Source organism: Colobus angolensis, unplaced genomic scaffold (assembly GCF_000951035.1).
Source record: "Colobus angolensis palliatus isolate OR3802 unplaced genomic scaffold, Cang.pa_1.0 Scaffold25, whole genome shotgun sequence".
NCBI lineage: Eukaryota > Metazoa > Chordata > Mammalia > Primates > Cercopithecidae > Colobus > Colobus angolensis.
The window spans coordinates 2,157,114-2,182,275 of record NW_012115710.1 but is presented as its reverse complement, the minus strand read 5'-3'; the positions used below and the strand labels follow the sequence as shown (position 1 = coordinate 2,182,275).

General features: G+C 42.1%; 1 protein-coding gene across 5 annotated transcripts; it reads left to right on the top strand.

The window, feature by feature from the left end:
- Positions 1-1,945: 1,945 nt before the first annotated feature.
- ZNF613 (zinc finger protein 613) lies at positions 1,946-18,966 on the top strand. 5 transcript variants are annotated; one of them, XM_011946212.1, is made up of 6 exons: positions 1,946-2,267; positions 5,091-5,256; positions 10,908-11,115; positions 13,424-13,550; positions 13,831-13,923; positions 17,327-18,966. In XM_011946212.1, the coding sequence occupies exons 3-6, from the start codon at positions 11,101-11,103 to the stop codon at positions 18,943-18,945; spliced, it is 1,854 nt and encodes a 617-aa protein (XP_011801602.1). In that variant the 5' UTR covers positions 1,946-2,267; positions 5,091-5,256; positions 10,908-11,100; the 3' UTR covers positions 18,946-18,966. The 5 variants fall into 5 exon arrangements, with proteins under 5 accessions (XP_011801602.1, XP_011801606.1, XP_011801605.1 ...); XM_011946215.1 differs by lacking the exon at positions 10,908-11,115 and adding an exon at positions 2,620-2,719 and having other exon boundaries at positions 2,162-2,267; XM_011946214.1 differs by lacking the exon at positions 10,908-11,115 and having other exon boundaries at positions 2,177-2,267.
- The last annotated feature ends 6,196 nt before the right edge of the window (positions 18,967-25,162 follow it).

Genomic DNA, 25,162 nt, shown 5'->3' with positions numbered 1-25,162 from the left:
AGACCTGACTGCCCGCTAGACTGACACCTGTAAAGGTCTGTGCTGAGGAGGATTAGTGAAAGAGGAAGGCCTCTTTGCAGTTGAGATAAGAGGAAGGCATCTGTCTCCTGCTCGTCTGGGAGGAATAGAATGGAATAGAATGTCTCAGTGTAAAACCGGATCATACGTTCTATTAACTGAGATAGGAGAAAACCGCTTTATGGCTGGAGATGAGACATGCTGGTGACAATACTGCTCTTTACTACACTGAGATGCTTGTGTAAAGTCAAACATAAGTCTGGCCTACGTACATACCAAGGCACAGCACCTTTCCTTAAGCTTATTTATGACACAGAGTCCTTTGCTCACATGATTTCCTGCTGACCCTCTCCCCACCATTACCCTGTAGTCCTGCCACATCCCCTTCACCGAGATGGTAAAGATAGTGATCAATAAATACTAAGGAAACTCAGAGACCAGGGCCGGCGCGGGTCCTCCATATGCTGAGTGCCGGTCCCCTGCGCCCACTGTTCTTTCTTTATACTTTCTCTGTGTCCTATTTCTTTTCTCAGTCTCTCGTCCCACCTGACAAGAAATACCCATAGGTGTGGAGGGGCTGGCTTCATAAGGTTGTTGACATTTATCTATATTGGTGCATACATCTGTGATTTGTTCTTTTATTATTGTTGAGTAGTATTCCAGGGTATGATTATATTACAATTTGCTTACACATTCATCTACTGATGGACACTTGGACTGTTTCCTGTTCAGGGTATTATGCATAAAAGGGCCAAGAACATTCTTGTGAGACTTTGTGAGGACATATAGTTTCATCACTGTTGAATAAATATTTAGGAGTGGAATTCCTGAGTCATAAAATTCTTGCTTTTATTTTGCAATTCTCCTAAGGAGTCATATAGTTCTGTAAAGCTTTTTACTCTTCACAGATTCGATATTTTAAGTAACATGGTATGTTTCTGAAATGGAGTTTGCATTTTGGGTCATTTTCTATAGATTTATCATGAAGGACACATGAAAACTCTTGTTAGAAATATAAACACTCCACTACACGCAGGAATTTCCTTCTCATTCTTCCAATGGAATTGTCTTAATTTAGGTTGGATCAGAATTAGAATTTACGTTATGATGACTATGTAAATAATATTTATAGGTCAGTTAGGTAGTATTCTATGATTTCTTTTCTTGCACAACTTTTTTTTTTTTTTTCTTTTTTCTTTTTTTCCTCAAGAAGGGGTTGCCAAGGCTGCGTGGTGCAGTGGCTATTGATAGGTGCGATCATAGCTCACTGCAGCCTGGAACTACTGGGCTCAAGCGATCTTCCTGCCTCGGTTTCCCCAGTAGCTGGGACTACACACGTGCGCGCCGTCGCGCCCGGGCTTGCACAACTTTTCATTCTCCCAGAGTCGTCTTATTTATTCCTTACAGAATTTTAGGCACTTGGTTCTCGGAAAGCCCCGACCTTAAGATTGACTCCACCTCCAGCAGAGGGAAGCCCTTCTCCTCTCTTAAGAAAAATTCCCGCCTCCCACACTGGATTCCCTTTTCCTGTTGGCTCCTGGCTGCTCTCCTTACCTGCACTGGGCGGTGACCATGTCCCTCAAACGTAAATAAGGTTCCAGCTGGTCGCTGTTTTTTCACTTTCCGTTGACGGGGTGAACAATATCCTCGTACCTCAATTGCTTCTCCACACCCTTTTTGTCCTCAAAAATCTTCCTCTTGCCCACGTAGTTAGAAGCGTTTTCGCGGTATATGACTCAGGGTGCGATTGCTCTTTTTCCTCAGGGGAGACAGCGTTTTCACTTGTACGGACACCTAACTTCTAAGATGGCCGCGCCCATTGTGTCACTCCCGTCATTCTTTGTGCAAAGCGGATGACTTTTCTCCCCAGCCCGCTAAGGTGCACGTAGCCCATGCCGTGTTTGTCTTGGCTAAGCGCGAGCCTCTGAAAATAAATGAAACTTGAGCGCAGGATTTAGGTGCCAAAATATGGGGTTCTTCACGGTCCCGAGCCATCCCTGCATACTTGGGCAGAGAAGATCCACTTTACCTTCCGTACATGCAGGATTCAAAGATGGCCGCCTTCAACAGCCGTGACGAGAGGACGCGAACTTATTACCTCCCAGTCGCCCGTGCTCCGTACACCTGAAACTTCAGACCTTCGTCGGCCGCCGTAGGCCGGCTTGGCGGCTGTGGGAGGGTCCAGAAGTGGAAGAATTCAGGAAAAGTGCAGGCTCTGGGAAGTGTCGGTGGGTTCCCCGGAAAATCAGGTCTGTATGTGGGTCCGTCTGTCAGGATGAGGAGAGGAGGGTGTCTGTGGGCGTCCGTTTAGTGCGGAGTCGTGGAGTTTGTGGGGGAAGCTGGAGCAAGTGGGAGTCGGGATATTGGGGTTGGGGCGTCTCCGGATTCAGCCCTGAGGGATCCCAGTGGTCAATGGTCAGTCTGTCGAGAGCAACGCCTGGAAGTCCGTGATCAGGGTTTGGTGCCTTTGCGGGTCATTCTGTAGGGCTCGGTGGTTGAGGACTGAAGTGAGGAGTGGTTTTTGTCAAGGAAAACGGTGTCTGCCGCGGATTCGGGATATTATTTTTTATTTTTGAGACAGGGTCTCGCTCTGTCACACAGGCTTGAGTGCAGTGGCGCAACCGTGGCTCACTGCAGCCTCCAGCTCCCGGGGCTCAGGTGATCTTCCCACCTTAGCTTTCCCGAGTAGCTTGGACTACAGGTGAGCGCCACCACGCCTATCTATCTATCTATTTACTTATTGCAGAGATGGGGGTCTCACTATGTTGCCCAGGCTGGTCTCTGAAGGGGTGGCCTGCCCCTCCACACTTGTGGGTGCTTCTCGTTAGGTGGAACGAGAGACTTGAGAAAAGGAAATAATACACAGAGACAAAGTATAGAGAAAGAAAAGCGGGACCCAGGGGACCGGCGCTTAGCTTACAGAGGACCCACGCCGGCACCGGCCTCTGAATTCCCTTAGTATTTATTGATCATTATCTTTACCATCAAAGAGATAAGGGAGTGGCTGGAAAATAGGGTCATCGTAGGGAGGTCAGCAGTAAGACATATGAACAAAAATCCTTGTAACATAAATAAAATTAAAGGAAAATGCTGTGCCTTGAGATGCATATGCGAACATCTCCATAAACCTTTTAGCAGTATTGCTCCAGCAAGCCCCACCTTATTCCTAAAGGCGGTTTTCTCCTTGCTTAGTAAACAAACCATTGCCCAGGGAGGGGCAGGAGACAAATGTTTTTCTCTATTTTGAGATTTAAGAGAATGGTGATGACCTTTAACCACAAGCAGCCTTTAGGCACTTGTTTAACAAAGCACATTCTGCACAGCCCAAAATCCTTTTAACCTTAAGTCACTTTCGCACATGTCTCTTTCAAGGACAAAGTTGGAGGTAAGGTCACAGATTAACAGCATCTCAAATACAGAGCCCAATGGAGTCTCTTATGTCTACTTCCTTCTATATAGACACAGTAACAGGCTGATCTCTTTCTTTTCCCCACAGGTCTCCAATTCCTGGCCTCAAACGATCCTCTCACCTTGGCCTCCCAAAGTGCTGGGATTACAGGCGTGAGCCTTTGCTCCAGGCTGTAATCAGGATTTAATATGTGACTCAGTGAGGAGGAGTGCGGGTTCATGTGAACCTGGGTGTGTGGTCCAGGTTTTGGGATTAATCTTAGGGGGTGTGACCAGTGTTAGGGAGGTCTAGATGTGAGAGTCGTGGAGACACTTGTGAAGGCTGAAACCTTGGCAGCCGGGACATCCTGATTAGTGTGTGTGTTGAAGTCCAACGGTACATTCCCTCTCAGTCCCTTTTAAGTTTCTCTGCAAGGACTGGTTTACAGACCTCATTTGACTTCTCGCATCTCTCCTTCCTCTCATCCTGGTAAATAGGAAACCTTGGGGAAGATCAAAGATTAATCACATCTGGCGCGGTAGCTCACACCTGTATTCCCAGCATTTGGGAGGCCAAAGTGGGCGGATTGCTTGAGCCTAGGAGTTGGAGACCAGCCTGAACAACACAGCCTGTCTCTCCAAAAAATACAAAAATTAACTGGGTGTGATGACACATGCCTGTAGTCCCAGCTACTCGCAGGCTGAGGTGGGAGGATCAGCTGACCCTGGGGAGGTCTAGGCTGCAGTGAACCATGATTGAGCCACTGCACTCCAGCCTGGGCAACAGAGTGAGGCCCTGTCTCAACAGAAAGAAAAAGAAAAAGAAAGACAGAAAAAGAAAAGAGAAGGGAAAAAACAAGAAAATGATAAGGTTTCTATTAAAGATAAAGATTTTCGTCCTTCCTCCTCAAGTTACTGTGTGAATGTATGTATACACACACATAAATATTTTCTTTCAGGTTCTGACACAAGTAAAACAACATCTCTCTTATCCCAAAATGTGTTCCCCAGTAATGACTTTTGATAAGATTTTTGTATATTTCAATTTGTTTTCTATGCTTGATTTTCACAATTCAGATAAACTACTGAAACATTGGTATAATTTGCCTTATTTAATTTTATATTATAAATGTTCTTATAGTAAACATATCATACATGTTTTTGTTTAAAAAATTTTTTTAAAGGTTTCTGTAATAGTATACCATCAAGATTCAAGTGCACCATTGCGACTTGAATCACTAAGTATATGGATATATTTAGATAGAATTTTAAGACTTAAAAAGTTCACGTATCACTTTTAAGAACCGGTTATGATTTCTGTGTTTACCCAAACATGTTTCTCCCTGACCCTCATCAGCACCTTGGTTTTTAATTTTTTTGCAGTTGTAAATGGTGTGTTTTTATTTTTGACCTTTCTGTTCTCTTCCAATTTACTCTTACATAGAAGAGCAATTAGTTTATAAAATATTTACATTGTTTTTGGTCACCTTACTGAACAAGCTTCCCTGTTCTCCAGGTTACAAAACTTTTCAAACATATAACACGATTTAAAGAACTTTACAGTTGAATACCTGTATGCCTACCACCTGGATTTTATCATCATTTTATTGTGTTTCTTTTATTACGTATCTATCTGTATATCATTCTTCTACTCATCATTAATCCATCTTTTTTTCATTTTGTAGAGATGGCATCTCACTATGTTGTCCATACTGATCTTGAACTCCTGACCTCAAGTGATCCTCTCTCCTTCGCCTCCTAAAGTGCTGGGATTCCAGGTGTGAGCCACCTCACCCGGCCACATTTATCCATCTTGTAAAATATTGCTTTGCTTTTTTGGGGCATTTCAAAGTAAGTTGCAGACGTTCATACATTTGCCCCTAAATATTTTAGTAAGTTTATCATAATTAAGTTCTACTGACAGCTTTTCCAAATTACACTTCTATTAGTCACATACTGTATAATTCAGTGGCTTTTACTACGTGCAGCCATCACCAAAGTCAATTTTAGAACATTTTCATCACTTAAAAAGAAGCCCCGTACCCTTGTGTTTCCACTCCCTATGCTCTACCACTAAGTACTCACTAATCTACTTTCTGTCTCTATAGATTTGCTTATTTTGACCTTTCTGTTTTCTTCTAATTTACTCTTATTTCATTTCATGTAAATGCCACAATATAGTATGTGGTCTTTTGTGACTGCTTTCTTTCACATAGCATAATTTTTTTTTTTTTTTTCTAAGACAGAGTCTTACTCTGTCACCCAGGCTGGAGTGCAGTGGCGCGATCTCAGCTCACTGCAACTTCCACCTCCCAAGTTCAAGTGATTCTCCTGCCTCAGCCTCCCAAGTAGCTGGGATTACAGGCACATGCCACTACACATGGCTAATTTTTGTATTATTAGTAGAGACAGAGTTTCGACCTGTTGGTCAGGCTGGTCTCAAACTCCTGACTTCAGTTGATCTGCCTGCCTCAGCCTCCTAAAGTGCTGGGATTACAGGTGTGAGCCACTGTGCCCGGCCTACATAGTAAAATGTTTTTAAGGTTTGTCTGTGTTGGAGCATGTATCTGTACTTCATTTTTTTTTAATGCCAGAATAGTATTTCATGGTATGGATATAGCACCTTGTATTTACCCTTTCGTCAGTTGATGGACTTTTGGATTATTTCCCCTTTTTGGCTATTATAAATAATGTGCTATAAACATTTGTGTGTAAGCTTTTATTGTTTTTATTTCTCTTATATATAAGCGTAGAAATGGAGTTGCTGGGTCATATGGTATGTTTAACCATTTGAGGAACTACCAGACTTTCCCAAAGTGGCTGCACCATTGAACATTTCCACCAGCCATATTTGAGGGTTTCCATTGCCACAATATACCCGCCAACACTTGTTATTTTTGGTTTTTTATTGCAGGCATTCTAATGGGTGTTAGATGGTATCTCATTATGGTTTCGATTTGCATTTTTATGGAGACTTATGTTGAGCCACTTTTCATATACTTATGATATATGTAACTGAGGTACCTGTATTTTTACTAAATATAGAATTGTTAGTATTTCTAATAGCTAGATAGCTCCATTTCACTGGATGTGTGTATTTCTAATCAGCCAATTAATCCTCTGTTAATAGACCTGAATCCTTTAGACCAACTTTGCATGCATGTGTTACTATATCCTTTGCAAAAATTCCCAAGGTGGGTTTTGGGTTCTAGTAATATCTCCAATGAAAGTATTCAATGCAAAGTGTTATTTCCAAAATTGTTTAGTCACTTAATACTGACAAAGAAGTATGTCTATTTTGGAATGCTTGCAACTTTTAGATATGAAATCATCAATCTGAATAAAAACTTATTTTTTTATGTATGTTCAATTGAATCTATAAAACTGTCACTCTTGCTTAGTCATATAATTTGTTTCCTCTTCTTTAATATTGATGATTTATACTTGATTCTTTATCGAACTAATTGGGTAGCATTTCCAGAATAGTTAAAATAGTGATAGTGATCCTGTACATCTTTGATACTGCTCTTCACTTTAGAGAGTGTGCTTTTATAGTTTCATAGAACTTTTTTTCTTCATTCATAGAACTTTTATAGGATGTATTTAATTTTTTGAATTGAGGTAAAATTCACAAGACATCAAATTAATCATTTTAAAGTCAACAGTGCAGTGGCTCTTAGTACATTCACAGTGTTGTACAACTACCACTTGCAGTCACTTCACATTCTCCCCCCCAGTAGACCCTGGAAACCACCCGTGTGCTTTCTGTCTGGTTTCGTAGAGCGCCTGATTCTGTCGCTGTTCGGAGCGCCACTTGTAACCGACCACAATCCCTGGTGGACTGAACAAAGCGGGGCAAACGCTAGAATAAAAGACAAAGACAAAAGAGTATATTTGGAAGAAGGGGTCGGGGCACCTTGCCTCTAGTGGACAAGGGCCCTGAGCTTTATGCAGCCCTCTGTATTTATTAGGCAAAAGAGATAGAGAGAAGCAGGGGGCGGGGGGTTGGGGGAGAGGCAGGTGATTATTGAGTAATTGTCAGTCGGGCCCTTTGGTTCACAGCAGGCTTGTGAGACTGCATTCCTTTAACAATAGGCTCTAGATGTCCCTGTAGATAGCCTCAAGGAGCCTGGCGCCAGGGAGTGATGGCCCTCAGCAAACTTTCTGGGACAGGTACAGAAGCAAGTTTGCCCACATTCTGTACTTATGATAAACAGTTCGCTGTTTGATCATGTAGCCTCCAGTGGAATGCTGAGTTGATCACCATCCCTTTGGCCTTTTCAGCTCCCAACATTTTTTTTTTTGAAACAGAGTTTCACTCTTGTTGCCCTGGCTGAAGTGCAATGGCTTGATCTCACCTCACCACAGCCTCTGCCTCCCGGGTTCAAGCAATTCTCCTGCCTCAGCTAGGATTACAGGCATGCGCCACCACACCCGGCTAATTTTGTATTTTTAGTAGAGACTGGGTTTCTCTATGTTGGTCGGGCTGGTCTCGAACTCCTGATCTCAGATGATCTGCCCGCCTCGGCCTCCCAAAGTCCTGGGATTACAGGCATGAGCCACCGCACCTGGCCAGTGTGCTTTCTGTCTCTATGTATTTACCTAATCTGGGTATTTTATATAAATGAAATCATGTGACATTTAGTGCCTGATATTTTCTTTTTTTTTGAGACAGGGTCTCACTCTGTTGCCCAGGCTGGAGTGCAGTGGTGCACTCTTGGCTCACTGCAACCTCTGCCTCCTGGGCTCAAGCAATTCTCATGCCTCAGCCACCCTAATAGCTGGGATTATAGGCGCACACCACCATGCCTGGCTAATTTTTAAACTTGTAGAGATGGAGTTTCTTCATGTTGCCCAGGCTGGTCTTGAACTTTTGAGCTCAAAGCAATCCGCCCACCTTGGCCTCCCAAAGTGCTGGGATTACAGGTGTGAGCTCCTGCACCTGAATGTCTGACATTTTCACTTAGTATAATATTTTTGTGGTTGTGGATTGTGTGCTGGGCTACTCCTTTAATGATTAGCCAGGGCATCTATAAACCTGCCCTACCCTTCACTTCCTGCTTGCACTGAACCTGTAGACATCAGCCAGAAGGAATGTTTAGTCTTCTCAGGTCTTTTCTCAGCCAACATCCTCCCCTGTGCGTGCATGTGGCTTTATAAATTCCTCAGTCTATACGAGTGCTTTTGAATGGCATGATTTCCCCAAGACACTTTCCTCCTAGCTTTTTCTCTCAACCTTTCCTCTATGGCTCAAGTGTAGTCTTTTGCCCCAGGCAGCTGAAGGTTGTTGTTCTGCTTCACAAAGTTTTTGAAAAATGCCCATTACTTTTCCTCCCTGAGTGAGTTCCAAAACAGGAAGGGGCCTGTTGCGTAGGTCCTTCAGGTAGTTAGAAAAGACAACAATCAATTTTTTATTTTTATTTTTGAGACAGGGTCTCACTCTGTCAGCCAGGGTGGAGTACAGTGACGAGATCATGGCTCACCGCAGACTCAAACTCCTGGGCTCAAGTGATCCTCCTGCCTCCGCCTCCCAAAGTGCTGGGATTATAGGGAGCATAAGCCACCATGCCCGGCCAGTTGCCTTTTTTTTGATTCAACATTTGCTCTGTTGTTGTGAACCTTTGACTGTTTTTCAGAGTCCTGACCAAGTTTTTGTTTCGTTTTTTATTGTTTTTACTTGATTTTTTGATAGTTTTTTTACTTGAGTTTTTGATTTTTATGTAGAGGGACGGACCCTTGGACCTATCTACTCTGCCATTTTTACTCACTGAGATTTTCCTCCACAGTATACTTGATTTTGTTTTTTCTGTTGTTGGTACTTTTAGAAAAGAAATAAGCTGATGCAAGTGCACCTTCAGTGATATCCTCTAATCCACCCCCTTTCCTCTCCTCCATCCCTAGGGATAACTATTCTCTTGAACTAATTTCATATAATACATGTTTTATTAAATGTGTACATATCCAAAATTAATATATAGTCTTGTTTTATGTTTTTTTAATTTTTTAAATATACTTTTCTTTGTTGTTTCTTTCATATGATGATGATTTGTGAACATGTCCTGTTTGGTAATGATGCTTTAGAATTTATGGAAATTTTCTTTATGGCTTCCTATACATACATGAGTTTTCAGGAAATGTACTCCTCCAGGGAAAGGACCTAGCCACTGGAGCAAACAGGTGTGATTACATTCTCCAGAAAGCTCGTAAGGGTCAAAAGTGAAGTAGAAGCTCTTCAGCTATTCCTGGGAAAGGGGTTGTGGAAGCTCATGGGAAAGGAAGCCTTGCCATTTGAAATGCATACCCTGGGTGTCACTGAAATGTTGCATCCACCGCCTCCTGCCCAGGAATATTAGATCATTTGGGTTCCGCACCTTTCCACTGGTGGCATTCTAAGAAGAAAAGTGTGAAACATCTCTTGCCACAATTATGTGCTTCTGAGACTGCAGACGGAAGGGGAGCATTTGCAGCTGTGGGTTAGAGGATGCGTCAGTGCAGGCCCTGTGGGTTTGGAGCATGCAGGAGGGCCACCGGGAGCTTGTTACAATGATTCCATCCAGGTAGAAGGAAAGCTCAGGTTGACTTCATCCAGTTGATGCTCTCACCATGTGAGTCTCTTACTTGAGTTTTAGAATTGGGCCTAAAGAAAGCCTCTGGGGCTGCCACTCTCTGACCTGCTGCTTTCAGGCCAGGGGTGTAGCGTGCAGCTTTTCCATTTGTCTTTGTGCCGGTGTCACTGTTGGCAGTGCTGATGTCAGAAGGTCACAGTATATGTCTGTGACACTGGCCATCTTCCATGATGAATGAAACTCCCTCAAGGTAGTAGCAAAGAGAGCTTAGATGTATGATGACGGTATGCGGTCCAAAGGAATTCAGAGTGGCTAAGGTCATGTTCTTGGAGACAGGCCGTGTCGGTTCAGATTTTACTTCTGTTTTTGGACAATATAGTTAAATCTGTAAGCCTTAGGTCAATATTGGAATGGAAAATAATGACTGATACCTTATAAGGATATAACACAGTAGGTAGTCATGAGAAATCAAATAAGACAGTGCCTCTGCTTGGCTTAGTACATTTGTCTTCAAACTGAGGCATGCCTACATGTGAGGTGTATGATGACTTTTGACCAGGCATGCGGACATGTGGTTTTAAAGAAATAAATATCCAAACCCTCACCTTCTCTGTCCTTTTTCTAAAACCTGATCTAAGAAGTCTCTTCGTGTTGCAGCATCCTGTTGGCGCTGGTTCTCCTTTCCCAACTCTCCTCTCACAGTCACCCCACTTCCATTTCACAGAAGAAAGACAGGTTGTAAATGTATTGGTCATACATATAGAATGTTATATTTTGTTGCCCCAGGATTTGTTGTTGCCCCAGGGTGGGTAAAAACTTCTGGGGCCCCAAATAAAGGGACAGTTAGAGATGGCCTTGCATTAAGGTGAGTACACAGCAGCAGTGACAGCACCTGGGCCTGCAGGGAATGTACACTCAAATAAATTTACTCTTCAGCCCGCAGTTCCTGACTTCAGGGGCAAGACACTTCAAGTGAGGTGAGGAGGAGGTTTCAGGACCTGGATACCATCTTTTGCAGTGATATAATTCACCAGAGACCAAGATTTCTAGCCAGAAATTGAGGGCAGCTCAAGGAAAGACTACAGACACAGCATCCTACTTACTGGCTATTTCCCAGTAACAGAAGAAAATGATCAAGTCCCAGGTGACTTTTGGTTTGTTTTATTCTTTTCTTCATCACATGATTGATTTCTGGAAAACTTTAAAAGTCAATTGAATTAAGTGAAAAAGTATAAATTGGTAAACTAGGATTTGTGCATCAGTAAATTTAGATTTTAATTTCAACATCTAGGCAAAGTAGGATCGGGACTATATTGTTCACATGTGGTATCATAGAAAGATATTTGGTCTTTGTCTGCAGTTCCTGGCATAGAGCTCCTAAAACCCTTGGAATTTCCTGAATGATAAGGGTCTTTTTTGTTTTTGTTTTTGTTTTGAGACAGGGTCTCACTTTGTTACCCAGCTGGAGTGCGGTGGTGCAATCTTGGCTCACTGCAGCCTTGGCCTCCTGGGCTCAAGCAATCATCCCATCTCAGCCTCCCAACTAGCTGGGAGTGTGTGCCACCAGGCCCAGCTAACTTTCTGTATTTTTTTTTTTGTAGAGATGGGGTTTCACCATGTTGCACAGACTGGTCTCTAACTCCTGAGCTGAAGCAATCTGTCTCCCTTGGCCTCGCAAAGTTCTGGGACTACAGCTGTGAGCCACTATGCCTGGTGCTCTTTTTTTCTAGCGAGACTACTCTCAGTGGACCCCTAGGTAGCTTCAGTATGGAGACTGGTTGCCAGAAAGACCAAGCCTTGATTAGAAGCTTGGAACTTTCAGTCCTTACCCCTAATCTCCAGGGAGTAGAGAGAGGCTGGAGATTGAGTTCAGTCACCAGTGGCCAATGATTTATTCAACCATGACTGTGTAACATAAAAACCCCTAAACAGCGGGGTTTGGAGAGCTGGGTTGGTGAACACATTGAGGTGCTGGGAGGTTTGTGCATGCAGAGAGAGCATGGAAATTTATGCCCATACACCACCATACCGTGCCCTGTGCAGCTTTTCCATTGGGTTGTTCCTGGGTTGTAAATAAACCAGTAATAGTAAAGTGCTTTCCTGAGTTCTGTGAGTTGTTCTAGTAGATTATTGAACCTCAAGGTGGGTTGCAGAAATCCCCACATTTGTAGCCAAGGGACAAAAGTCTTTGTAACCTGGGGACCTCACACTTGTGACTGGTGTCTGAAGTAAGGTTGGTCTTGTGGGACTGAAACCTTAACCTATGGGTCTTCCAGGAGTTGGTGTCAGAATTGAATCTCTTATTTGCTCTTTCACAAACTAAATTGGTACATGCTAGACCTTACCTATGCTCTGTATTTATTAATCTGTCTTTTATATATTGCATCATTCTGTCCTTTTGTTGCATTTTTGGTAGTTTTTTCAGATCTACTTACCAGTTCATTGACTATCTCTTCAGTTAGGCTGCTTACATGCCTGATAATGTAAATATAAATACTTCAAAACCATATGTGTATGTATGGTTTTTGAATAATATTTATATTTTTTATTTTTTTATTATTTATTTTATTTTTATTTATTTATTTATTTTGAGATGGAGTCTCGCTCTGTCACCCAGGCTGGAGTACAGTGGCATGATCTCGGCTCACTGCAACCTTTGCCTCCTGGGTTCAAGTGATTCTCCTGCCTCAGTCTCCCGAGTAGCTGGGATTACAGGCATGCGCCACCATGCCTGGCTAATTTTTGTATTTTTAGTAAAGATGGGGTTTTGCCATTTTGGGCAAGCTGGTCTCGGAACTGCTGACCTCAGGTGATCCGCCCCCCTAGGCCTCCCAAGGTGCTGGGATTACAGGTGTGAGCCACCATGCCTGGTCTATTTATTTATTTTTTAAGCCAGTCACATTTAGCAGTAGGGGGTAATAATACTTAATTGTCTCTTGTTCTTTGGACATGTTTTGGAAAGATTCTTTTATTCCTCCTAACATGTAAAATACACTGATGTATTATGTAGTATCTTGTAGTGTTTGGGGTTTCTTCCTGATTGATTCTGATAGTGCACATGAAGATTCATTGAAGATTCATGGTGAATAAAGGAGTATGCTTTATTCATCCTGATACTGCTAAAATATATTTAGTGTCTGGCAAATATGTGCTCAAAAAAAAAAAAGAGGATTAGCAAGAAGATTAAATGATTGGTTCTTATAGAAACTTCTGATTTATTAAATGATAGATAATTACACAATTACAGAATATTTTGCTAGAGACAGATTTTGAATGTAGATAGACTTTGGAGATGCATTTTGCCTCTATGACAATGTATTTTTTAAAAAATCACAGCACCTAGATATATAGATGCAGACTATTTGGTGAAAATGAGCAGAACAATGTCCTTCACATTGCTTCCATATAAATAAGAGAAATACTTCATATTAAGCAGGACTCTCTTACTACAGGAATCACTGACCCTGGAGGATGTGGCTGTGGACTTCACCTGGGAGGAGTGGCAGCTCCTCGGCCCTATTCAGAAGGACCTGTACCGGGACGTGATGTTGGAGAACTACAGCAACCTGGTGTCAGTGGGTGAGGACAGCTGCCCTGTGTCACTCAGAGAGTACCCAGTCAAAGGCCTTTGCTCTCTCAGCTTTCAAAAGCTGTGGAGGGCCTGTGGTGCTCTCAAGTGGTAGATCTGTCCTCTCCGTAGCCCCAGATAAAAGAGTATAAAGTGCCCCCTTCACAGGGGAAATCCCTTTGCTTTGCAGACACATAAATTACATAGTTCTTAAAACAGAACATGGTCCCATGTTGATAGACCACAGCTTAATTCAGTGAGCCTAAGTTGTCTGTCATTTCCTATGAACAGGGTATCAAGCCAGCAAGCCAGATGCACTCTCCAAGTTGGAACAAGGAGAACCATGGACAGTAGAAAATGAAATCCACAGCCAAATCTGTCCAGGTGAGTTCAGGGTGAGAGCCAGCAAGGAGGGTGGCTAGCAAGTCACATGATAGTTGTTCAGCAGTATCTGAGCTGTCAGGGCATCTGAGGCTGTGTGGACAGGGCCTCCATGTATCCCTCTCCCCACACAAAAGCTCTTTCTCCTTCAGGTGTTTAGAGGAACATCTACCTCTTTATCTCCTCTTGGATTTCATCACTGTTTATTTTTTATTTATTTTATTTTATTTTTTGAGATGGAGTCTCACTCTGTCACCCAGGCTGGAGCCCAGTGGTGCAATCTCGGCTCACTGCATCCTCTGCCTCCCAGTTGAAGCAATTCTCCTGCCTCAGTCTCCCCAGTAGCTGGGATCACAGGCACCCACCACTATACCCAGCTAAGTTTTTTTGTATTTTCAGTGGAGATGGGGTTTCACCAAGTTGACCAGGATGATCTCAAACTCCTGACCTCCGGTGATCCACCCGCTTCGGCCTCCTGAAGTGCTGGGATTATAGGTGTGAGCCACCACACCCAGCCTCATCAGTCTTCATTTAATCTAGGTTTGATTTGTTTTTCTCAAGGTTTCTTCCTTTTTAGGATTCTCAAATCTCATCATTTCTTGTTCCCCCATCAGAGCATCTCTACCTGTTCATTCTACTTCTCTTGCTATGAAATTCCTCCTTCCATGTCTGTCTCCAAAGAGTGATCTTGGATATCAGCACTCTTTCCTGGCCACTATACCTTTCTGCCCCTTTAGATAATGTTGATTTTTTTTCCTAAGGTCTTCCCACACTATCTTGGACTCTGTGCCCCCTTAGTAACTTGGTCTGTTGCTTTGCATGTATTTGCTTCCTTAGCTTCTCTTTTTTCTCCCACTCTGAGGTCCTCCAGAGGTTCTGTCTTCCATTTATTTTGCTCTGTTCTCATATCCTTTAAAAATTTCCTTCATTTTGATGACTTAAGTTCTTGTTCTCTATGGAGACTCTCAGATTGACATCTCCCTTAATATTTCCTAACTTACATGTTTGTACCATGTTTTTTACCCACTTGCATGTCAACTCCTTGAGTCGACCTGGCCACCACAGGGTTACCTTGAAGCTTCCCTGCCTCCTCAGCTCCCGTATTTAAAGTCCTTGTTCTTTCAATTGAGTTTTGAAGAATTCTCATTCTCTTTCCAACCCAAACCAGATTACTAAACCTCATGCCTGCTTTGCTTCAATTGTCTTTTGGAATCATTAATTCTGCCCATTATTTAGTTTCTCTTAAATTATATTGCTGGGCTTATTCCCTTAAAGCTTTTCTGTTCTTACCATAGTCTGATGGCATTGAGTCCCAGTGAATCATAGCAGTCATAGAAGATGGAAATTTCTCATCTGTCAAGTGATATTCTAGTTGAATCTCCACGATATGATATCATCTTGCCTACACAGAGTTTGCTTTCCTTTTCCTTTTCATAAATTCAAAGCCAACTATATTTAAAGCACTACATTTGAAGTAGCCTCCCCAGTGTGTCCCATACTTTCCTTGTTTCATTGCCTTAAATATTTTTTGATAGCCTATTACATACGGGCCCTGACAGCTGTGAACATCTAAAACAACAACAAAATTCTTCTTGGAGATTACATGCTAAAAGGAAGAGGCACGAAATTAATCAAAATGGATAAATGTCTTGTGGTGAAAAATGCTGGGAAGATCAATAACAAAGCATAATGAGGGATGCCGGGAGTGGGAATGGGTCTTTGGTGAGATGCCTTTGAGCAGCTATATGAGAGATGTGAGTACATCCCTCAGGTGAATTACCTTCCAAGTAGACAAAATAGCAGGTCCAAAGGCCTAAGGCAGGTGTGCGTTTGAGGAACTTTAAGGAAGCCTGTGTGAATACAGAGGAGTGAACAAAAGGGGCAGTGGTTGGAGATAATATGGAGGTAAGGACAGTGTGATGGGATCTGGAGTTTGGGGTAGACAGGTCTATGAGCTTTCAAGGACATTTTAATGACTTGATTTTTTTTTTTTTTTTTTTGAGACAGAGTCTCTCTGTCGCCAGGCTGGAGTGCAGTGGCACGATCTCGGCTCATTGTAACCTCTGCCTCCGTGATTAAACCTGATTCAAGCAATTCTCCTGCCTCAGCCTCTCGAGTAGCTGGAACTACAGTTGCATGCCACCATGCCCAGCTAATTTTTGTATTTTTAGTAGAGACGGGGTTTCACCATGTTGGCCAGGATGGTCTTGATCTCCTGACCTTCTGATCTGCATGTCTCGGCCTCCCAAAGAGCTGGGATTACAGGCATGAGCCACCACATCTGGCCATGACTTTTTTAAAAAAATTATGAGATGAGGAAACATGAGGGAGTTTTGAGTAGAAGAGTGACATGATGTCATTTATATTTAAAAGGATCACTTTGACTACTTTGTAGAAAGTATACAGGAGAAGGCAGAGTTGAAACCTGAAGTCCACTTGGGAGGCTATTGCTATAGTACCAGACAGAGTGATTCTCTTCCACCTAGGTAGAGGGGGTGAGTGTTAGTTAGTTGCAGGATACAGGAGTCCCCTGTTATCCGCAGTTTCTCTTTCTACAGTTTCAGTTACCTGCAGTCAACTATGGCCTGGAAATGTTAAATGGGAAATTCCAGAAATAAACAATTCTTAATTACATTGCTCACCATTCCAAGGAGCATGAAATCTTGCACCATCCTGCTCCATCCTAGAACAGGAATCATTTTTTTGTCCAGCATATCCATGCTGTGTACCCTACCCACCTGTGTCGCTTAGTAGCCATCTTGGTTATCAGATCAACTGTCAAGGTATCACAGTGCTTGTGTTCAAGTAACCCTTGTTTTACTTGATAATGTCTCCAATGCTCAAGAGTGTGATGCTGGCCTATTATTATAATTCTTCTATTTCATGATTTGTTGTTGTTAATCTCTTGCTGTGCCTAGTTTATAAACTTTATTATAGGTGTATATGCACTGTATAGGAAAAAACATAACGGATGTAGGGTTTAGTTTGATTCAAAGTTTCAGGCATCCATGGTGGGGGGGTCTTGGAACATATCACCCACAGATGAGGGATTACTATATATTTATAAAGGAGGACATATGGAATTTCCTATTGAAGTAGACAAAGGGTGTGAGACAAACATACAAATGAAAGATGATAGTAAGGTTTCTGGCATGAGTGTGAGCAGGAATTAACTTGCCATTTCCTGAGAAATTTACCTTGTTTATACACTGACTGCTTTTATTTTTTCTTTTCTTTGTTTAAATTATAATGGTTTATTCTTATCCAAGTGACAATAGGCATATCTACTTAGAGTTTTTTAAACCATGGAAATAGTGTGGTCAGTAGAGCTAGCCTGTACAAAGCTATTTGTGGAACAGTTCTATTCCATGCTCATGCAAAGATTTATTATTCTCTTCTTTCCTAGAAATCAAGAAAGTTGACAATCGTCTACAGATGCACTCACAAAACCAAAGATGTCTGAAGAGAGTGGAACAATGCCATAAACATAATGTCTTTGGAAACATCATTCATCAGAGGAAAAGTGATTTTCCTTTAAGGCAAAATCATGATGCATTTGACTTACATGGGAAAATACTGAAATCAAATTTAAGTTTAATCAACCAGAACAAAAGGTATGAAATCAAGAAGTCTGTGGGGGTTAATGGAGATGGGAAATCCTTCCTTCATGCCAAGCATGAACAATTTCATAATGAAATGAACTTCCCCGAAGGTGGAAATTCTGCGAATACAAATTCACAATTCATTAAGCATCAGCAAACTCAAAAGATAGATAAACCCTATGTATGCACTGAGTGCGGGAAGGCTTTCCTCAAGAAGTCTCGCCTCGTCTATCATCAGAGAGTTCACACTGGAGAGAAACCTCATGGATGCAGTATATGTGGGAAAGCCTTCTCCAGAAAGTATGGGCTCACTGAACACCAGAGAAATCACACAGGAGAGAAACCCTATGAATGCACTGAATGTGACAAAGCATTCCGCTGGAAATCACAGCTCAATGTGCACCAGAAAATTCATACAGGAGAGAAATCATATATATGCAGTGATTGTGGAAAAGGCTTCATCAAGAAGTCTCGGCTCATTAATCATCAGAGAGTTCATACAGGAGAGAAACCACATGGATGCAGCCTGTGTGGGAAAGCCTTCTCCAAAAAGTCCAGGCTCACTGAACACCAGAGAACTCATACAGGAGAGAAACCCTATGAATGCACTGAATGTGACAAAGCATTCCGCTGGAAATCACAGCTGAATGCGCATCAGAAAGCTCACACAGGAGAGAAGTCATATATATGCAGTGATTGTGGAAAAGGCTTCATTCAGAAGGGAAATCTCATTGTACATCAGCGAATTCACACTGGAGAAAAACCCTATATATGCAATGAATGTGGAAAAGGCTTCATCCAAAAGGGTAATCTCCTTATTCATCGACGTACTCACACTGGAGAGAAACCCTATGTATGCAATGAATGTGGGAAAGGCTTCAGCCAGAAGACATGCTTAATATCCCATCAGAGATTTCACACAGGAAAGACACCCTTTGTATGTACTGAGTGTGGAAAATCCTGTTCACACAAGTCGGGTCTCATTAACCACCAGAGAATTCACACAGGAGAAAAACCCTATACATGCAGTGACTGTGGGAAAGCTTTCAGAGATAAATCATGTCTCAACAGACATCGGAGAACTCATACAGGGGAGAGACCCTATGGATGCTCTGATTGTGGGAAAGCTTTCTCCCACTTGTCATGCCTTGTTTATCATAAGGGAATGCTGCATGCAAGAGAGAAACGTGTAGGCTCAGTCAAATTGGAAAATCCTTTCTCAGAGAGTCATAGCTTATCACATACAAGTGATCTCATACAGGATAAAGACTCTGTTAACATGGTGACTGTGCAGATGCCTTCTGTGGCAGCTCAGACTTCGTTAACTAACAGTGAGTTCCAAGCAGATAGCAAAGTAGCCATTGTCAGCCAGCCTGTTGCCAGAAGTTCAGTCTCAGCAGATAGTAGAATTTGCACAGAATAAAAATCTTATGAATGCAATGAATGTGGTAGTGCTTTCAGTGATCAATTACATCTATGTCACAAACACACAGGAGCAAACTGTGATACATTCAAGGTGGAGAACCCTTGAGTAAAACCTTATGGTTGACAAGCATATACTCAGAGAAAAATAGTATGAAGTAGAGACTGGGAAAGTCTTTTTTTTTTTTTTTTTTTTGAGACGGAGTCTTGCTCTGTCGCCCAGGCTGGAGTGCAGTGGCTGGATCTCAGCTCACTGCAAGCTCCGCCTCCTGGGTTCACGCCATTCTCCTGCCTTAGCCTCCGGAGTAGCTGGGACTACAGGCGCCCGCCACCACGCCCGGCTAGTTTTTTTTATTTTTTAGTAGAGACGGGGTTTCACCGTGTTAGCCAGGATGGTCTCGATCTCCTGACCTCGTGATCCGCCCGTCTCGGCCTCCCAGAGTGCTGGGATTACAGGCTTGAGCCACCGCGCCCGGCCTGGGAAAGTCTTTTATGGGAAGATAGATCCTCTCATCAGTGACCATAGGTCACATCATCAGTGAGCTTATAGTTGGCAGAAATATAATGATCATGGAAAAGTCCTTGTTCAGAAATAATACCCTAGTAGGTATCAGGGGTTTTCACAGGAGAGAAACTGTTGGAAGACCTTTGAAGGCTGTGAATGTGGCAGGGTTGCTAGTGGTACATTCTGCCTTATCCTCAGAGGAAATATTCATAGAAATAAAACTATGAAAATAGTAACTAGAACATCTTCAGCAAAATATGAAAGAACACATGAGCAAATAAGTCCTGTGAAAAGGAATATTTTAAGAGACTTCGATCACAAATCTAACATCGTTATACAGCAGATAATATACAGGATGTGTATTTTAGGACAATGTACCTTGAATCACTAGTTGATATGTCAATGACTAATTAAAAGGGGTTGTCAGTGTTACACATCATTGGTTAAATTTGTAACACAATGTATCTCTTCCCTCTTTTTTGATATGAGTCTTCTATTCCCAACCGAGATCATTATATGATTAGCTCTTGTGTTTCTTTGATTCCAAATTTCTTCACTTGTTATTTCAGACTACTGAAGCTCTTCAAAAGGAAAAATGTATTTAATTTAATAATGTAACACAAGTTTGGATCTGTTTAACTTTATAAATATCACCCCAGAGGAATGAAGTTCAAAAACTTGTGAATAACCAGTTGGCCATACTCTTAATTTAGAAGGTAGTCCTCATCCTAACCCTGTGGTTTGTCCTATTGTTGGCATAAACACCATTCAGAATAGTTTGAATGATCTATTTTCTTTACCCGAAACTGTTTCCTTTATGTAGGAACCATGGATGATGGCACTGGGAAACAAAGCAAAATTTCAAGCCAGCATTTTTAAAAAGCTGGATTATGTGCACATAGCTATTCTACCCTCCAGCAGCTGTAGTTAAAAAATGCATATGCCTGTATCAGTTAAGAGACGTATAATATAAAGATCAAATTGTCCTGATAATTTCTTGTTCAGGGGACATATTTGGAGTGGGAAGGGGAAAGGACTCAATTTTCCTTACATAAAACAGGATACGAATACTTTTCTAAAATGTGTTCATGTCTTATCTCTACCTAAATTATAAATTCCTTGATAGTTTGTAGGCAATTGTGTATACCACAGCAGATACCAAAATATAAATTAATTAGATGTAGATTTTGAAGATGAATGAAGGTGCATGAATAACCCAGTGGACAATTGATAAAATTACTTTTGCCATTGAAGGAAAGGAGCTACCCCCAAAAAATTCTAAGGATTAGTATTATTCTAAAAAAAAAACTTAAAAAAAAATCCTGAATAGAGACTCATTTCTGTCACAAGAGGGGCAGAACAGAGAAGGAATAGGATTCACAGAATAACCCCAATTAAAAGAACAAAATAACTTCATTCTCTAAAAATAAAGGACAGCATGTAAGATGGGTAAAGGTGAGATCCTTTTGGATATCTTGGATAAGAACTCTGAAATTTGTCTACAGATCTTTCACCTTGGAGAGTTGCTACTGTTTGAAAGATCCTGACTCCTCTGTGGTATGCTGAATTGGAACATATGGTTTATCTTCAGCATTCCTTCTCTCCTGGGGTTAAGACCCTTGTCCTTTCCTGTACTCAGAGTTCCTTCCTTTGATCTAATAAAGATATGTCCATGTTAGAAACAGTCTTGCTCGCAAGGAAAAATAAAGTGGAAATTTGCTATAAAGTGGCTGCCTCACAATTGAAACCCAAACTCTGGGTTATTGGGTGATCACAACAAATAGTTTTTGAGCATCTGCACTGTGGCAAACACTTGTACACACAGGATACACTGATGAACAAAATATAAAGTAGTGGCCTGTAACAGGAGGGATTCAGTACAAATGCTCTGCAGTTAAGAGTATGAGAAAGGGACTTTTCTTCAACCTGGACTTCAGATTCTCTCTACTTCTTGCCTTGTGAATCTGCACATCCTATCATAGCAGTCGTAGCATCTTCTTACTCCCTCAACACAAAAATCAGGGTGTGCTACTGGGCTGCCCAGGCCTGTCCTTGGGACCAGGTGTTGAACTTACTTCAGAAGTTGGATGCCAAAAATAAATTTAACTGGGTCCTCAATCCCAGATTGCCTCTTTCAAAAGGCATATCGCCCCTCGCCTTCGTAAAAATTGTAGCCGACATTTATTAATCGTGCCGTTTGCCAAATGGTGACTGCATTATTTTAATAATTTTAAAAATGTAAACAGTTGTTTCTTTTTGTTTTGTTTGAGACAGGATCGTGCTCTGTCGCCCAGGCTGGAGTGCAGTGGCCTGATCATGGCTTACTGAAGCCTTGACCTCCTGGCCTAAAGCCATCCTTCCACCTCAGCCTCCAAAGTGGCTGGGACTACAGGTGCGTGCCACCACACTCTGCTAATTTTTGTATTATTATTATTTTTTTTGTAAAGGTAGGGTCTTGCTACATTTCCCAGGCTGGTCTCAACTCCTGGGCATAAGTGATCCTCCCAACTTAGCCTCCCAAATTGCTGGGATTATAGGTTTGAGCCATGGCACCTGGCCTCTTTAGTAATTTAACGCTCTTATATGCTCCATTGCCATCTTCTTGTGTTTTAGGGAAATATTTGATTAAATTTGAGGCCTCATTCCTCTGTCCTTATTACAGGTAACCACACACTGTATGCAGTTGCACGTGGGTATCGATCCTCATAGAGATCGCCCTGTATTTGGCCTCAAGACAATTCTCGGCGAGACTAGCCTTGCCCGTTCTTTTCTGCATCCCTTGAAGGAGATTCACATGTCCACAAATTTGGTCCACTCTGTGACTGCTGTGCCCCTATTCCCCTTCAGCCAATTCGCCTTTGGCACACCTTGTTGGTCCTGAAGAGGCCCTCAGAAATACGATTCCGGCCTAAACGCCCAACAGACTGTATTTTCTATTGAATGGAAACTGACACCTCCTAAAATGAACTGAAGCCATGATGCTTCTTCCTAACGGCTCAGTATAGAGTAGAGCGCGCGACCATCTTATTTTTTTGCTCCGTCTGTTAAAAGTTTTTATAATTTTCTAATAATTTATCCAGTTTGCGCAGTGACTGAGGTGCCCTGAAATTAATTCACTGTCTTCCAACGCCGTGGTAACAGCCCTTCCTTCCGGGTTCTCTGGCGGGAGTCGCCGAGATGGGCGTGGCCAGGATACGTCACAATGAGAGACCGAGGGAGGAACTCTGACGACTGGGAAGGCGCGGTTTCCCGACCAGATGCGAGGGCTCTCAAAGTCCCTAGCAACGGCTGCGGAGGGAGATGGAAGTCGTTTTCGACGCAGGCTCAGTGTTTGGTCCCAGCGTTAGGTGGAGTCGAGAGAGACTCAGGATCAGATAGGTTGGGATCTGGATGTGGCTCCAAGTGAAAGGCCTGTGGGGGTCAATGAAAGGGAGCCCCCTGTTCTGAGATCATGTGGGACCCTGCGTCCTGGGGTTCTCCCTGGGTTTACTCATTGGAGAAGACTGGCTTTGGTGATAGGGCTCCTGGCGGTCAGTAATTAAGAGACTGGAAGATATTAACGATTGATAGCCCAACTGTCAAGGTTTATGGTCGTTGAGGGAATGCTGTGGGAATCAGTGGTTGAGAAATGGAGTGGGAAAGTGTGTGTCCATGAATGAACTTGGTGTCCAGTCCGGGTTTGCAATTTAATGTGATAGAGAAGCTTGGGGCTGGAAAAGGTTTTAGTAAAAGAGGTTTCAGATTTAATTTGGAGTCAATGTTTGAGGAGGCCTGTACATGTCTGTGGTTTAGGGGCTGAGGAGGCTGGAGCTTTGGAGGCCCAAGGGCCCTGGAGAGTGGCTGGGTTGAGGCTTAATAATTGACTGCTGGTTACAGCTGTGATTAAAGCTACATTTACCTAGTGGATCTACATACAGTTCAGTTCTTCAAGTCCAAGTCTGTCTTAAAAATAACAATGAAAAACATTTCCCTTCCTATATTCGTATCACTGTCTACAAATTTCTGGACGAGGTAATTATGAGTTTGCTACTAAAGTCGAGTTTTTTTTTCTCTCTAGTTCCCAACTTTACCGTGTCGTTTCATATTTTCTTTCAGATTTATTCCAACACAAGAAAAAAATCTCTATTACCCATACTTCTGATTGTTATTGAGGAACATTTTTTTTCATTTCTTCCTACAGTTTTCACAATTGCAATACTTTGGGTAAATATTTGATTTCATCACTTAAATTCTCATCACAAACATACATACATGTATGTATGTATATATAGTATATATCTCTATATACATCTATCTATATATCTGTATCTATCTATCTATTTATCTATCTATCTATCTATCCATCCATCCATCCAGAGGTAGTCAGTCTTGCCCTGTCTTCCAGGCTGTAGTACAGTGGTGCCATCAGCTCACTGTAACCTTCAACTCCTAGGCTTAAGAGATCCTCCTGGCTCAGCCTCCCAAGTAGCTGGGACTACATATAAAATTTTTCAATGGCTGTATCACATCAGAAGGTTGTACCAGTGGCTTAGTAAATGGAGTCACATTAAATGTTTGCCTTAATTAGGATGGAATTGACAAGTATAAAATACTCAATTCTATTTCTATATTTTCTCTCTATATATAACATTCTCATTCTCTAATTACCCAAGTTCTTCCGTTCCCACCCCAAGATTTGTGGTTCACTTTTTTATTTCCTAGACCTTATGGTTACATTTATTCTTAAGTAGCTTATACTGTTTTTTCATCATTCCTCTAGAAGAGGAAGTCATTTTTTAAAAAATTGAGACAGAGTCTCACACTGTTGCCCAGGCTAGAGTGCAGTGGTATGATCTTGGCTCACTGCAACCTCCATGTCCAAGGTTCAAGGGATTCTCCCACTTCAGTAGCTGGGACTATAGGCACTTGCCACCATGCCCAGCTAATTTTTTTATTTTTTATAGAAATGAGGTTTCACTATGTTGCCGAGGCTAGTCTTGAACTCCTGAGCCCTAACGATCCACCTGAAGCATTACCTGCCTCAGACTCCAAAGTGCTAGGATTACAGACATGAGCCACTGCTCCTAGTCAAGCATTTCTTAAATACAAATATTTGCTGGAGTATGCTTATCTAATGCATGTATTAAGGCCTATTCCTCTGAGAGTCTGGGTTGATTAGATTTGGAGTACAATCCCTGATAGTGTTGATAAAATTCTCTAGGGGATGCTGCTGTGACATACTTGGTAACTCACAGCCCTAATATATGCTAAAATGGACGGAATTTTGTGAGAAACAAGAAAACATCTTCTTATAGTGATGATTTTTTGTAAAAAAAATATGAAACATCTATATTTAATACAGGATTTGAACACAAGGTATTGTTAGAATTCTAGGTTGTGTGAAGTTACATGTCAAGATGTTACTGAAATGCCAAGGGTTCGGTCTAGGTCCCGTTGCTTGCCACACAGAAAGACAATCACTGAGATAATGAGTATTGCGAGAGAAGAAAGCCTTTTTTGGGTAACATCAGGTGGGAGAGGAAGATAAATATCAAATCTGTCTCCCCACAACCAACTGAAATTGGTGGCTTATATAACAGGCAAGGAATATAAAACAGGAATTAGGGAAGGGTGAGGAAGGGGAGTTGGCTAACAGGAATCAGGTGGTCGGTTAGGCAATCATGATGGATGAGGGGTCCGCCATCTCATTGTCTAGGTCCAGTGATCTGGTAAA

Bases quoted from the DNA above. Each gene is read 5' to 3' on its own strand.
- ZNF613 (XM_011946212.1), top strand. The intron at 13,551-13,830 runs GTGAGGACAGCT...TCCTATGAACAG, and splicing joins CAGCAACCTGGTGTCAGTGG to GGTATCAAGCCAGCAAGCCA. The intron at 13,924-17,326 runs GTGAGTTCAGGG...CTTCTTTCCTAG, and splicing joins CCACAGCCAAATCTGTCCAG to AAATCAAGAAAGTTGACAAT.